This window comes from Lithobates pipiens, unplaced genomic scaffold, assembly GCF_037356315.1.
Source record: "Lithobates pipiens isolate NorthernLeopardFrog02 unplaced genomic scaffold, aLitPip1_a1.2 Scaffold_1, whole genome shotgun sequence".
NCBI lineage: Eukaryota > Metazoa > Chordata > Amphibia > Anura > Ranidae > Lithobates > Lithobates pipiens.
In genome coordinates this window covers 170265929-170281764 of record NW_027507685.1, presented here as the reverse complement: position 1 = coordinate 170281764, position 15836 = coordinate 170265929, and the positions used below count along the sequence as shown (strand labels likewise).

Here is a 15836-nt window from a genome sequence, read left to right as displayed (position 1 = left end):
TGCTACTTTAGCACTACTGACTCATCATTGGATCTCACCTCCTTATCCAGCCATGTACTCGAGCTCTGTTCTCCCTCCCACAATCTATAATCAGCATTGCCATTGATAATCGCCTCCTCCTTCGCCTCCGGCTCTCAGCACTACTCCTGGTGCCTCCCTCTGAGTTCACAGGAGCTGGAACTACAGAGGATGCATCTGGTATCCATGCTGGCTAGCGCATTGAGAACAACATTGGGCGGGAAAAATACGCCACAATGTTGATTTGCGGCAGAACCTCTGGGGACCACCAAAAATGTACACGTGGATGATCAGTAGTGCACGGACCACTGGTTGGCGACCGCTGGTTTAAGCTGAAGCTCAACAGAACAAGATGACACAGGTAAGACACAGTTGGGCTAAATTGAAAATCTTTACTTTGGAACTTTTTTATCAGTTATATCTGAAAAGTTTGAGGGACTCTAGTGATATAATGAACTGATTTATTGAAGACTCATCAATCATAATTTAAAAAATTGTGTGAATATTCACCAAATGTATTCAATCATGCAAAAAAGCATCTGCACATGAGGCTGTGCAAAGTGATCAGGAATTTACTTTTCAAATGATTGGATAATTAAAGTGAATATTCACATAATGTTTGAATTATGATTCCCAAAGTCTTCAGAAAATCAGCCTCAGTATATCATTAGAGTCCCTCAAACCTTTCAGATAATTGATAAAAAAAAATTCCAGAGTCAGAATAAACCATGAGCATGCAGGTCTGGAGTTAAATATGGACATCCAATCTACAGTATGTCTAGCCTGGGCCCATCTAAAACGAATATATACATTTTTGGGAAGGATTAGTGAGTCAATATACAAGTTGGCTCTGTACATTTTTTTGGGACAACAGTTGTGAGATCCATGACTCCCCCAATCCAATAGTTTGTGTCTCCGCTACTTCCTATAAGGCCATAAGAAATATGTCACTCTTAGCCCTTGTACACACGGTCGGACATTCCGACGGAAGATGTCCGATCAGACCGTGTTGTCGGATAATCAAACTGTGTGTGGGCTCCATCGGACTGTTTCCGTCAGAATATCCGACGGACAAAGTTTTAGAGCTGGGCTATAAAACTTTCCGACAACATGATCCGATCGGACTTTGTCCGATTGTGTGTAGAGAATTACGATCGGACAAAGTGCCATGCATGCTCAGATCAAATTCCTAGACCAAAGCTATTGGCTACTAGCCTGAATGTAGTCCCGTCCTAACGAAATAATGCCATCACGTTACGTACGATCGGATTTTCCGACAACTTTGTCCGACCGTGTGTATGCAACACAAGTTTCGGACAAAATCCTTCAGACAAAATCGAATGGATTTTGTTGTCGGAATGTCCTACCGTGTACAAGGGCTTACAGTTGGATTCCCTGATTATTATGGAATCCAATTTTGCCAAATATTCACTGAAGGAGACTTCTGGTGGGCCTTGTCAAATACTAGAGTCCTTGAAAGAAACAATTTGTTTTCGTATCTTCTGCATTTGGTTCATATATTCATTGGCCTGGGTGGATTTGAAAAATGTTGCAGTTTTTCAGGAAGATTGCTATATATTCGATATATATTATCGAATCAGATGGATCTGAAACGGAAGGATTCGATATTTTCCAACCCACCTAGAGAAATGGCATGAGCTGATTGGACAATATCAACTGGCGTCATGTGCATCCGAATTAACAAATGGAAAGAAGTTTGGATCCATTCGTTATCCGAATTATCAAACAAAAATTAAAATTGAACTAATTTCCCCATGGGCCGGACATGATATGTGATTTTATCCAAATGAAACAAATGCATTTGTTAATTTCATTATAACTTTTTCAGATATGTTTACATTGGTTACTTTGTCCATTCAGAGCTTCATATACATTTGAATCTCGGAAAAATGTAATTTTCATCTGCAGAACGAAGCATAGTGAAACAAAACACACGTCAAGTCAATTTACTAAAGACAAATAGCCAGTTCACTTTGCAAATGAATTTAATGTTGCAAAGAATAACCAATCACATGAACGAAAAATAAAAAGAACAGCAATGTTGCTTCCACATGCTTGGATGATGGAAGCCGGTAGAGCTTCCCATCATCCTCTGGGTGAATTCTCTGGGGTGCATTCCCTTGCAACGAGCAACTTGCCTTGCAAAGTGATCAGCCTATTTGCCTTTAGTAAATCGTTTTTGGACACCTGATCATCACACCTGCACTAAATTGTCAACAGCATGTGGACCCCCCAAGCAAATGACTGAGTTCAGGTATTTTTAGTAAAGGGTTCTGTTACTGCTACAACACACAAAGACATTGTAGACAACGCTGCCTTTTCAATCTTGTGGTAACTGTTTGGGGAAGACATTTTTCTGTATCAGAAACAAAGTCAGCTCCATAAAGACATGGCTTGACCAGTCTGGTTTGGAGGAACTCAAGTGGTCTGCACAGAGCCCTGACCTCAACCCTACTGAACACCTTTGGTATAAAATAGATATTTGAAGGAGAGCCAGGTCTTCTCATCCGACATCAGTACTTGATCTCACGAAAGGTGTTTTGGATCAATGAGACCAAATTGCCACAAACATCAGATTGTCAGCCTTTTGGCTCTTCTTTATCTGCATCATCAGAAGGTTTCAACAACATTAATTAAACTCTAAAATTAGCACTAGATGCCACGTCATAGTGTACATTGACAGCATGCTTACTACTCAGTTGGTTTTAGTGTTGATCCAATTCATTCCAAAGGTGTTCGGGTATTTACAAGCTGTGATGACAAAGGGGCTGGAGGGGTAGCGCTGTGGGAAGTACTCTATTTGGAGGTTCTGGGGGATGGGAGTTGGGAAGCCCCAACCAGCTCCTGAATGTGGCTGAGCTCCTTGTAGATTCACAGTACATATACACTAATCAGCCATAACATTGTGACAACCCACCATTACTTTATGATCACCCACCTAATATTGAGTAGGTCCCCCTTTTGCTGCCAAAACAATGCTGGCCAGCTAAGACTTGGACTCCACTAGACCTCTGAAGGTACTCTGTGGTATCTGGCATAAAGCCATCAGTAGCAGATCCTTTAAGTCCTGTAAGTCGGGAGGTAGGACTCCATGGATTAGACTTCCCATAGTGCAACTTGATGCCATCTCTCCCCCAAGTAATCAATGCACATGCACCCGGCCAGCCACAAGATGTAAAAGAAAATGTGATTCATTAGATGAGACCCCCGGCCCCATCTCCATTGGTCCATGGTCCAGTCCTGATGCTCGTGCCCACTCATGCCCACTGTGTGGACACTGATCAGCTTGGACCCTCTGACAGCTATGCAACAAACTGCGAGGCACTGTCTGTTCTGACGCCTTTCTATCAGAACCAGCATTTACTATTTCAGCAATCTAAGCTACAATATTTCTTCTATTGTATTAGAATACATGACCAGCCTTCGCTCACCATGTGCATCAATGAGCCTTGGCCGTTTATGACCCTGCTGCCGACTATCCGGTTTTCCTTCCTTGGACCACTTTTTCTCAGTCCCGACCACTGCAGACCAGGAACATCCCAAAAGAGGTGAAGTTTTGGAGCTGCTCAACTGTCTAGCCTTTATAATTTGGCCCTTGTCAAAGTTGCTCAAATCCTTATGCTTGCCCATTTTTTTCTGCATTCAACATATCAACTTCATGGACAATATGTTCACTTGCTGACAATATAGCCCACCCATTTTCAGTTGCCTTTGCAACAAGATAATCAGTATTACTTTACCTGTCAGTGGTCATAATGTTACAGCTGTTGAATGTATATCACCATCCAGAGTCCACATCATCATTCTCAAAGCCCCGATGGAGGGGGGAGTTGTATGGCCATTGAAACGCATTGGATTTTGCATTTAATATGTTTAGAATAAAATCCAACTTTTTTTTGGACTCTAGAACTCTAGTGTGGTGCCTAGATTTTTGACTAAGACACTGCACTTATGTGACAGTTCCTCAGGGTATGGATGCAGCCAACGTATGACTTTGTTGCCCCATTTGGTCACCATTAGTACAGTTGTGATAAAATAAATTTTAAACATGCAGGCTCTATTACTCAAGGTTGCAGCGCCATCAATTCACCACTTAATGGGTGGCTGCCATAACGGAGTACGTACTGACCTGAGTGATGCAGGCCCCAGTAAACGCCACAATCACAGCTACCACGTTGACGGTCAATTGAAACTGAAGGAATTTGGAAATGCTGTCATATACGTTGCGGCCCCACATAACAGCTTTGACAATGCTGGAGAAATTGTCATCTGTTAGGATGATATCTGAGGCTTCCTTGGCGACATCTGTGCCTGCCAAACCCTAAAGGACCGAAGAAAAAAAACAAAAATACAATCTTACTAAATACAAATTATATAATAATTACCTTCCAGATGTTGAATTTATATAGTTTTATGCCAGACAATCTGGGCCTGAGATGGGAGTGAGTATCTTTCAAAACCAGGTACCTGAAACCCCCCAAAAAGTGGCAAATGTGGCAGTGGAGGGGGAGAGGGTGCAAACAAGCCCTTTTGGGCGAAGTTCTACTTTAAATAGCATTTTTAGATTGTGGTGTTCAGATTTAGTTTGGTTCCACTTTAATGGTAATCTGACTTAGCTAAAAATGGGTAAAGGCAGCGCGCCGCTAAAATAAAAATAAATTATAATCATAAAAGTCCACTAATGCTGGCACTAAGTCCATCTTTCTTTTCTGGAATCAACCAGGGTGTAAATCGGACAACTAGAGTGAATAAAGATTTCCTCCACCGAACATCAACACACTGGGCCTCTTACCGCAAGCAGTGGACAACTAGATTTTAGGTGGTCAAACAGGCATGGCATATCCACAAGATGGTCATGTCTCCACCAAAGGTAAAAAGCACCTGGATCTTGTGCAGCCCTCACATGTGATAGATCCACAGGTTCATACATTAAATGAGAGAAAATAACTCCTCATGGTGTAATATATCAACCCAATATGAATTTATTCCAATAAGAATTCCAAAATTCCATATGTTAAAACGAGTATGTCATGAAGTAAAAACTATCAAACATTTCCATCCAACAAGATGACCGCGGTCAGTGCGTATAGCATTGTGACGTCAGATCCCAGGCTCCACCCTACACATTTCGTCTAACGAGGAACGTCGGGGGCTCACTGGACAAAACGTGTAGGGTGTAGCCTGGGATCTGACATCACAACGATATACGCCCAGACTACAGCCATCTTGTTGTTTGGAAACATTTGATCGTTTTTACTTCATGACATGCTAGTTTTTAACATATGGAATATGAGTATTTTGGAAATCTTATTGGAATAAATTCATATTGGCTTGACATACTACACCATGAGAAGTCCTTTTCTCTCATTCAATGTATGAACCTGTGGATCTACCATATGTGAGGGCTGCACAAGATCCAGGTGCTTGTTACCCTTGGTGGAGATGTGATCATCTTGGGGATATACCATGCCTGTTTGACCACCTATAATCTAGTGGTCCACTGTTTGCGGTACGAGGCCCAGTGTGTTGCTGTTCGGTGGAGGAAATCTTTATTCTTTTCAGTTGTCTGATTTACACCCTGGGTGATTTCAGAAAAGAAAGGTGGACTTTTTCTGCCAGCATTAGTGGACTTTTATGATTATAATTTATTTTTATTATACCAATTTTTATCTGTGTTATTGTTACCAAAATTTGTATGCTAGCTGCTCCCTAGAATCTAAGCACAGTGAACATTCATATTTCTAATCTGATTTAGAGCTGATAACAGTTTATAAACTCCATAAAAATGCATTAATTAATGGCTGTGGAGATGCTTTCCTAGGGTTATATGTTTGGGTGCCCTGTGTTCCTTCCCGTCACTCTACTAGACATGCCAAATGACAGGGTTGGAAAGATGTTGTCACAATATGATCTCACCGATGATAATGTAATTTCCTCCAGTTTTTTTATACATGCAAATCATCCAGGAGAAAGCCACAAATTGAATTACCATTGCAAATCCAACATCTGCTTTTTTGAGCGCAGGGCCATCGTTGGTGCCATCTCCTGTCACTGCCACCACTTGACGTTGTTCACCAATTGTGCTGTCAATTATCCCTGGAAATAAAGAAAGGGTTAGGGCAGCCATTGCATATGATGATGCTCGGGTATTAAATTGAAGCATCCAGAACGTTTGTCATCTGATACAGGTGAAGCTTCCATTCCGTGCTGGACGATTCTACCGCCTGATTCTCAGTTCTGGAGAAGAACACACCTGCTCAGCACCATGTTCAGTGATGTGCTCTGCTCTGGAACTTAGTAGCTTGCTTCCAGTAGACAAGCAATAGTAGCCACCAGCACTGGATGGGTGCCAAGGCCTACGCTGTAGCACATATTTCAATAGATTCCTTTTACCCTTTTGCTGCCAGGGACATGTTTGTGTTTTTTTGCATATTTAAAGTGGCAGTAAAGGGGGAAAAAAAAAGAAGTGGCAAAAAAAAAAAAAAAAGCAGCAGTGCAGCCCTTAAGCGCGAAATCACATACCTGTACGTGATTAAGTCCTTCGTCTCTGGGGCGGGCGTGGCCCGCCGGAGCCCCGCTCTCGCTGTAATTGGACACAGCGGGAGCCAATCAGTGGATCCGGTGGACCCGATGTCCACAGTGGTCTGCCTATGTAAACAAAGCAGATCGCCTTTCTGCTAGTAAGGGAGAAAGAGATCTTGTGTTTCTGCTAAGCAGGAACACAGACCTCTGTCTTCCTACAGTTAAACTATCCCCCCTAAGATTGGAAAACGCTCCCAAGGAACACAGTTAACCCTGATCGCCACTGATGTTAAACCCTTCCATGCCAGTGTCATTAGTACAGTGACAGTGCATTTTTTAGCACTGATTACTATATTAGTTTCACTGGTCCCCAAAAAGTGTCACTAAAGCCTCGTACACATGATCAGATTTTCTGCAGGGAATTGTGTGATGACAAACTGTTTGCCTAAAATCTGACCGTTAGTACTGTACTCTCAATCAGACAATTTTCGGTCAACAAATGTTGGATGGCAGGCTTGTAAATTTTTCGGCGGACAACGGTTTGTTGTCAGATTTTCGTATCGTGTGTACACAAGTCCCTCACACAAAAGTCCAAAGTACAAACACGCATGCTCGGAATCAATACTCACATTAGCAGAAGGTGCCCAAAGGGTGGCACTCAAGAGCTGAAACTCCACGTAGTGCCTCACTACGTTCATGTTTGTTGGCAGACATTTGTGTGCTGTTAGTTTGCAAGACAAGATCCAGGCACACGCCCTTTGGACAAAAGTCTGGCGCTTTGTCTGCCGAAAATCTGATCGCGTGCACGAGGTTTTAGTGTCAGATTTGTCTGCCGCAATGTCGCAGTCCCGCTAAAAACTGCTGATCGCTGCCATTACTGGTGAAAAATGTCTATAAATCTATCCCATTGTTTGTAGACGCTATAACTTTTGTGCAAACCAATCAATATACGCTTATTGTGATTTTTTTTTTTTTTACCATAAACATGTAGCAGAATATATATTGGCCTAAATTGATGAAGAAATTAGATTTAAAAAAAAATAATATTGCATTTTTTTTAGCAGGTTTTTTTTTCAAAATTTTTGGCCTTTTTTTGTTTATAGAGCAAAAAATAAAAAATGCACCAACAGAAATCTCTATTTGTGGGAATTTTTATTTATTTATGTACAGCATCGCACGGCCGCAGAATTGTCAGTTAAAGCAACAGAGTGCGGTATCACAAAAAACGGCCTGGTCATAAAGGGGGGGGGGGGGGGGGGGTAAAACTTCCGGAGCTGAAGTGGTTAAAATCAGAACAGTGCTGGGTTCTATTTCTTCAGTGCCGACATTTTGCCTCTATGACAAGTGTCAACATGTTGATTCCTGACTCCAAACAGTGTGCCCATGTCAGGACCCAGTGTGCCAAAAAAATAAAAATAAAGAGATCTGATCACAGATAGCCGTACTGTAAAGGGTATTAAAGCAGGACTGCAGCAATAATCCTCTGATATAATGAATAAGTACGAGGCTATGTAAGGCTAAAGCCGAAACGAGTTAGCTTGTTACTGCTGTAGCCAATAAAGAATTAATGCCATGGATAATACAGAGTAGCCGGCTTCATTATACACTGCTCAAAAAAAAAATTAAATGAACACTTTGAAAACACATCAGATCTCAATGGGGAAAAATCTCATGCTGGATATGTATACTCATATGGACTGGATAATGTGTTAGGAAGGAATGGAGGCCATATCGTCTGATGGAAATGAAAATTATCAACCTACAGAGGGCTGAACTCAAAGATACTCCGAAAATCAAAGTGAAAAAATGATGCCACAGACTAGTCCATTTTGCTGAAATTTCATTGCAGCAACTCAACATGGTCCTCAGTAGATTGTATGGCTCCCGCGTGCTTGTATGCATGCCTGACAATGTCGGGGCATGCTCCTAATGAGACGATGGATGGTGTCTTGGGGTATTATCTCCCAGATCTGGACCAGGGCATCACTGAGCTCCTGAACAGACTGAAGTGCACCCTGGCAGCATCGGATGGACCGAAACATAATGGCCCAGGGGTGTTCTATTGGATTTAGGTCAGACGAGCGTGGGGGTCATTCAATGGTATCAGTTCCTTCATCCTCCAGTATCTGGCTGCATACTCTCGCCACATAAGGCCAGGCATTGTGGTGTATCAGGAGTAACCCAGGACCCACTGCACCAGCGTAGGGTCCAAAATGAGTCCAAGGATTTCATTGCGATACCCAATGGCAGTCAGGGTGCCATTGTCTAGCCTATAGAGGTCTGAACGTCCCTCCATATTATATATGCCTCCCCAGGCCACCACTGACCCACCACCAAACCGGTCATGCTGAACGCTGTTACAGGCAGCATAACGTTCTCCACGGCTTCTCCAGACCTTCTCCCGTCTGTCACATGCAGTGGCGGAACTACCGCCATAGCAACACATGCGGGCGCTATGGGGCCCGCAGTCAAGTGGGGCCCGGTGAGGATAGGCTCCGTGGCTCCGTGGGAGATAGCGGGTGAGAGCGGGCTGTCCGCGGGTGGTCCGCGGGCGGCCCGCGGCTCCGCGGGTGGTCCGCGGGTAGTCCGCGGGTGGTCCACGGGCGGCCGCGGGTAGTCCGCGGCTCCGCGGGTGGTCCGCGGGTAGTCAGCGGCTCCGCGGGTAGTCAGCGGCTCCGCGGGTGGTCCGCGAGCGGCTCCGCGGGTGATAGTGGGACTGGGAGGCAGATGAGAGTGGGCATGAGTGGGCTGGCCAATCAGGGAGCTGACGGGCGGGGGAGCATAGAGATGACATCATCTCTCGCTGCCCTCTCATCCCTGTAGTGCAGTTCCCCCTCACTGTGCAGGCAGCCAGGAAGCAGAGAGATGACATTATCTCTCTGCTGCCTGACTGATAATCTGCTGCCTAACTCTGTGACACAGCAGGAAAGTGGCAGAGCAAGTGACAATCCATAATGTGTGGCAGGCGACGTGGCAAGTGACAACCCGGGACGTGGCAAGTGACAATCCGTAACGTGTGGCAGGTGACATGGCAAGTGACAATCCATAATGTGTGGCAGGCGACGTGGCAAGTGACAACCCGGGACGTGGCAAGTGACAATCCGTAACGTGTGGCAGGTGACATGGCAAGTGACAACCTAGTTGTGGCAAGTGACAATCCGTAACATGTGGCAGGTGATGTGGCAAGTGAAAATCCATGACATGGCAAATGACAATCCATAATGTGTGGCAGGCAACGTGGCAAGTGACAACCAGGGACGTGGCAAGTGACAATCCGTAATGTGTGGCAGGTGACATGGCAAGGGACAACCTGGATGTGGCAAGTGACAATCCGTAATATTTGGCAGGTGACGTGGCAAGTGAAAATCCGTGACATGACAAGTGACAATCCGTAATGTGTGGCAGGTGGCGTGGCAAGTGACAACCCGGGACGTGCAAGTGACAATCCATAATGTGTGGCAAGTGACAATCTAGGATGTGGTAAGTGACAATCTGTAATGTGTGGCAATCTAGGACGTGGCAAGTGACAATCCGTAATGTGTGGCAGGTGACGTGGCAAGTGACAACCTGGATGTGGCAAGTGACAATCCGTAACATGTGGCAGGTGACGTGGCAAGTGAAAATCCGTGACGTGACAAGTGACAATCCGTAATGTGTGGCAGGTGACATGGCAAGTGACAATCCGTAATGTGTGGCAGGTGACGTGGCAAGTGACAACCCGAGACGTGGCAAGTGACAATCTAGGACATGGCAAGTGACAATCCGTAATGTGTGGCAGGTAACGTGGCAAGTGACAATCCGGGACGTGGCAAGTGGACAATCCGCAACATGTGGCAGGTGACATTCTGCAAAGTGTGACAAGTGACAATCTGCATCTGGTGGCAGGCGACGTGGCAAGTGGACAATCCGCAATGTGTAGCAGGTGATGTGACAAATGACAATCCTTAATGTGTGGCAAGTGACAATCCAGGACGTGGCAAGTGACAATCCATAATGTGTGGCAAGTGACGTGGCAAGTGACAATCCAGGACGTGGCAAGTGACAATCCATAATGTGTGGCAAGTGACGTGGCAAGTGACAATCCAGGACGTGGCAAGTGACAATCCATAATGTGTGGCAAGTGACAATCCAGGATGTGGCAAGTGACAATCCATAATGTGTGGCAGGTGACTTGGCAAGTGACAATCTGGGATGTGGCAAATGGACAATCCGCAACATGTGGTAGGTGACATTCCGCAACGTTTGACAAGTTACAATCTGCATCTGGTGGCAGGCGATGATGGCAAGTGACACGCTCAGGGATCCCACTGATTTTGCATTATGGTGAGTTGAACTATTTCATTTTGTATAACAGAACAGAAATTGGTTAAAAGGCCTGGAGGTCAGCAATGTGTTCCCTTCAGGGGCTGCATACAGTATACTGCATACTTTGTTGTTCAAAATTAATATAAGCTGTTGCCTGGGTACTGTGCCACATGGGTGTGGTAGTCTGTTGTTTAATAGCATTAGTTCATTTTTTTTTGGTGGGGGGGGCCCATACAACATTTTGCTATGGGGCCCTGTGATCTCTAGTTACGCCCCTGGTCACATGTGCTCAGGTTGAAGATGCTCTCATCTGTGAAAAGCATAGGGTGCCAGTGCTGGATCTGCCAATTCTGGTGTTCAATGGCAAATGCCCATCAAGCTCTACTGTGCTGGGCAGTGAGCACAGGGCCCACTAGAGGACGTCGGGACCTCAGGTCACCCTCATGACGTCTGTTTCTGATTGTTTGGTCAGAGACATTCACACCAGTGACCTGCTTTGAAGTTCTCTGGCAGTGCTCATCCTGTTCCTCCTTGCATTAAAGAGCAGATATTGGTCCTGCTGATGGGTTAAGGACCTTCTACTGCCCTGTTGAGTTCTCCTAGAGTAACTGCCTGTCTCCTGGAATCTCCTCCATGCCCTTGAGCCTGTGCTGGGAGACACAGCAAACCTTCTGGCAATGGCACGTATTGATGTGCCATCCTGGAGGAGGTGGACTGCCTGTGCAACCTCTATAGGGTCCAGGTATCGCCTCATGCTACCAGTAGTGACACTGAACCTAGCCAAATGCAAAACTAGTGAAAAACAGTCAGAAAAGTAGGGTGAAAGAATAGTCAGTGATCTCCACCTGTAAAACCATTCCTGTTTTGGAGGTTGTCTATTTGTTGCTCATCTAGTGTACCTGTTGTTAATCAGTTTCAGCTGCTTTAGTGTTAATGAAATGAACAACCCTTCTGCTACTTAACTGACCAGATCAATATCCCAGCAGTGTATTAGAGGATTATTGCTACATTCCAAAGGCACTTGGGCCAGAGAATCGGTTCCCAGTCTTCCAGGTCATTTTAGGTAGAGCATGATTTCTCTGTTGGACTGTATTAAATCAGAACTCTGGGAATTATATTTATTGCCAACATTGGTTAAGCTTGGCACAAAGTAATTATCCATCCTATATGTGGAGGGCAACTTGGGATGCCATGATTTTTTTGGTTCTGTTCAATCAGGCTTCCCCTCTGCACACAGGGGGTTCCTAACTTGGCACTGCCACCATTCACAGACAGCCTTGTATTATTATTATTATTATTCTTTTTTTACATTGAATACAAGGTATTCTCTGATTGAATTGGAGTAGATTGGCATGTCATCCACCCCTCCTCTCCACCTCCCCAGAAAACACATTGGGCACTCTCTGCTTATCCAGGGTGACCAGTCACTGCCCCTCTCCTTTCGCTTTCTGTAGAAGGCCCCTCCAACAACTCCGCTCTCTGCACAGACTACATACCGCACAGTGATGATGTCACTACTACTTTACAAGGTAATATCTGGATTTGCAAAAGTATCTGGTATACAAAAAGTGGATTTATTCCCTTTGTGGCTAATGAGGAATATAATACAGTATTTATGCCTGAAGTTCAGCTTTAAAGACTAAGCTCATCTTATTGTCTTTCTAAATTTCAGCTCCCCTATGCACCAATATAGCATTCATCTGTAGATTTTATGGAAAGCTTTGATATTTTTGCAAAAAAAGCACATGAATGCTATATTGGTGCATAGGGGAGATGGAATTTAGAAGAAAAAAAAAAAGTGAATGTAGCCTTTAACTGTTTTTTTTTTTTTTTTTAGGAATGTATGCAGTACCTAATCATGGCCACGAGGTGTCACTGTTCCCCAATATTTACCAAACTCCAAAGGTGGGACTATTATTCCCTTTTGTCCTTTTACTTGGGCAATTGTGCGCAGTTTGATGTACATTGCCTGCTGATGTGCAACATCTATTAATTAATACCTTTTACAAGAGTGTGTTTATCAGTTGGTGAAGACCGGGCAAGGACACGCAACTTCGGCCAGATTTTATCCAGACGTTCTTGTTCTATCTAAGAAAAACAATCCACATGTTACAACAAATCACTGATATAAGCAGTACATATTATATATATATACACACACTATATACAGTTGTGTGAAAAAGTAATTGCCCCATAAACCTAATAACTGGTTGTGCCACCTTTGGCGGCAACAACTGCAATCAAGTGTTTGCGATAATTGGCAATGAGCCTTTAACATTGCTGTGGAATAATTTTGGCCCACTCTTGTTTGCAGAATTGTTTTAATTCAGACAAATTGGAGGGTTTTCCAGCATGAACGGCACGTGTAAGGTCACGACACAGCATCTCAATTGGATTTAAGTCCAATTTGACTAGGCCACTCCAAAACCTAAATTTAGCTTTGTTTTGAACCATTTGGAAGTAGACTTGCTGTTGGGTTATGCAGCAGGACAATGATCCGAAACACAAGTGCACTGATGGCTGAACATTCTCCTTTAGGATTTTCTGGTAGAGATCAGAATTCCTGGTTCCACCAATTATGCTAAGTCATACAGGTCCTGAAGCTGCAAAGCAGCCCCACACCATCACGAGACCACCACCATGTCTGACTGTTGGTATGATGTTCTTTTTATGAAATGCTGTATTAGTTTCATGCCAGATGTAACGGGATGCACACCTTCCAAAAAGTTTCATTTTTGTCTCATCAGTCCACAGAATATTTGCCTAAAAGTCTTGGGGATAATCAAGATGTCTTTTGGTAAATGTGAGATGAGCCTTTGTGTTCTTTTTAGTCCGCAGTGGCTTTGGCCTTGGAACTCTCCCATGGATAAAATTTTTGCCCAGTCTCTTTCTTATCGTTAAATCATGAACACTGACCTTACCTGGGGTAAGTGAGGCCTGCAGTTCTTTAGATGTTGTTCTGGGTTCTTTTATGACCTCCTGGATGAGTTGTCATCATGCTCTTGGAGTAATTTTTGTAGGGAAGGTTCAACACTGTTCCAAGTTATCTCTATATGTGGATAATGGCCCTCCCCGTGGTTCACTGGAGTTCCAAAGCCTTAGAAATGGCTTTGAAACCCTTCCTAGACCGAAACATGTACATTACTTTGTTTCTAATCTGTGATTGTGGCATGATGTGTGGCTTTTTGTGACCTGTTAGTGTGCTTCACTTTGTCAGACAGCTTCTATTAATGTGATTTCTTGATTCAGCAGGTCTGGCAGTAATCAGGCCTGGGTTTGCCAAGTGAAATCTAACTCGGCTTTCCAAAAAATTGTGGTTAATCACAGTTCATTCATGATTCAGCATGGGAGGGGGTAATTACTATTTCACATAGGGCTAGGCAGGTTTGAACAACTTTTTTCCCTTAATTAAATGAAATAATTAAAAACTGCTTCTTGAAATTTACTCGGGTTATCTTTGTGTAACATTCAATATTTGTTTGATCTGAATCATTTAAGTGTGAGAAATATGCAAAATAAAAAATCGTGAAGGGGGCAAATACTTGGTGTGACTGTCCTTTGCCTTCAAACCAGCATCAGTTCTTCTAGGTAGACTTGCACACAGTTTATGAAGGAACACGGCAGCTAGGTTGTTCTATGTACATCTTGGAAAAGTATCCACAGATCTTTTATGGATGTCGGCTGCCTCAAATCCTTCTGTCTCTTAATGTCACCCCAGACAGACTCCATGATGGTGAGATCAGGGCTCTGTCGGGGCCAAACCCTCACTTCCAGGACTCCTTGTTCTTCTTTACACTGAAAAAACTTCTTAATGACTTTGTATGTTTGGGGCAGTTGTCCTGCTGCAGAATAAATGTGGGGCCAATCACATACCTCCCTGATGGTATAACACGATGGGTAAATATCAATGTTGGTTTTAAAGTCAAAGAATAATCACACCAAAGATTGTTTTTTTTTTAGATTTTTCTTCTGTTTGTTCACTTTGCATTTTGTAAATTTATAAAAATAAACAGTTAAAATATACATTTTTGAAAGCATTCTTACTTCTCAGCATTTCTACACACCTGTCTAAATCTTTTGCACAGTAATTATATATATTGGGCACATAGCAATGCATACAAGTTTAAAAACATTACAAGAAAAGACCATTTGATACTGTTAGTGCATAGTAAGTAAAGGGCTCACTGGATTTCTATCTACATTGAAATCCTAATCAGTGTTGTCAGTTCTGCCCAGTTATCTTCTGCTGGACTACAAGCACCTCCACTCCATGTAACGGAGATAGAGAGGTATTCTGTAGTCCAGCATGACAACACTCAGGCAGGACTATTAACACTTCTTTTGACTTCTGTGTAGCAGGGGTTGTGTTATAAGCCAAAATGCCACCTATTAAGTCAGATCTATAGCCCGACTATCATTTTCTTTCTTGGAATGCTCTGGCAAGGGACAGGCTTTTCTATTCAGGATGTGGCTGCTTTATATAGAAGAACGCTTTGCACAGCATAATACTATGTACTGTATATCTCATATTAAGATATTATGATATAGAATTTGATCATATCTCCATAGATAGTAGGCAGAGGACATGCCTACTGGTGTGCAGGCCAGGCATCAGGGTATGGTGGGTCTTTGCCAAGAGGTTTTGTTGAGGCTACAGTGGAGTTTGGGGCAGCATCTTTCTGCACAGTGCAGAAATGGGGCAGAGTTTTAAGCAATGTGTCAAGACAAACCTCTCCTTTCTCATTCCTGATTCGTCGATTGAATTCCTTTCCTTCCAAGCACAGGAAGTCCTCCCCTGGCTGGATGATGCCACATTTGGCTGCAATGGCTCGTGCTGTGTTGATGTTGTCCCCTGTGACCATGCGAACTGTGATTCCTGCACGCTGGCATTTCCGAATAGCTTCTGGCACCTGAGGGATGAAGTTAAAAGTTAGGCTCCTGGTCAATGTGTAAAGGTATAAAAAAAAATG

General features: G+C 43.6%; 1 protein-coding gene across 8 annotated transcripts in view; it reads right to left on the bottom strand.

The window, feature by feature from the left end:
• Positions 1–15836, bottom strand: part of ATP2B3 (ATPase plasma membrane Ca2+ transporting 3) — a 435183-nt gene that overhangs the window by 53954 nt on the left and 365393 nt on the right. For all 8 annotated transcript variants that reach the window (XM_077478862.1, XM_077478864.1, XM_077478865.1 and 5 more), the window contains 4 exons: positions 15597–15776; positions 12867–12954; positions 6029–6135; positions 4169–4360 (listed from right to left, as the gene is read on the bottom strand). In XM_077478862.1, the coding sequence (XP_077334988.1) occupies positions 4169–4360; positions 6029–6135; positions 12867–12954; positions 15597–15776 (567 nt within the window). The remainder of the gene's footprint in view (positions 1–4168; positions 4361–6028; positions 6136–12866; positions 12955–15596; positions 15777–15836) is intronic.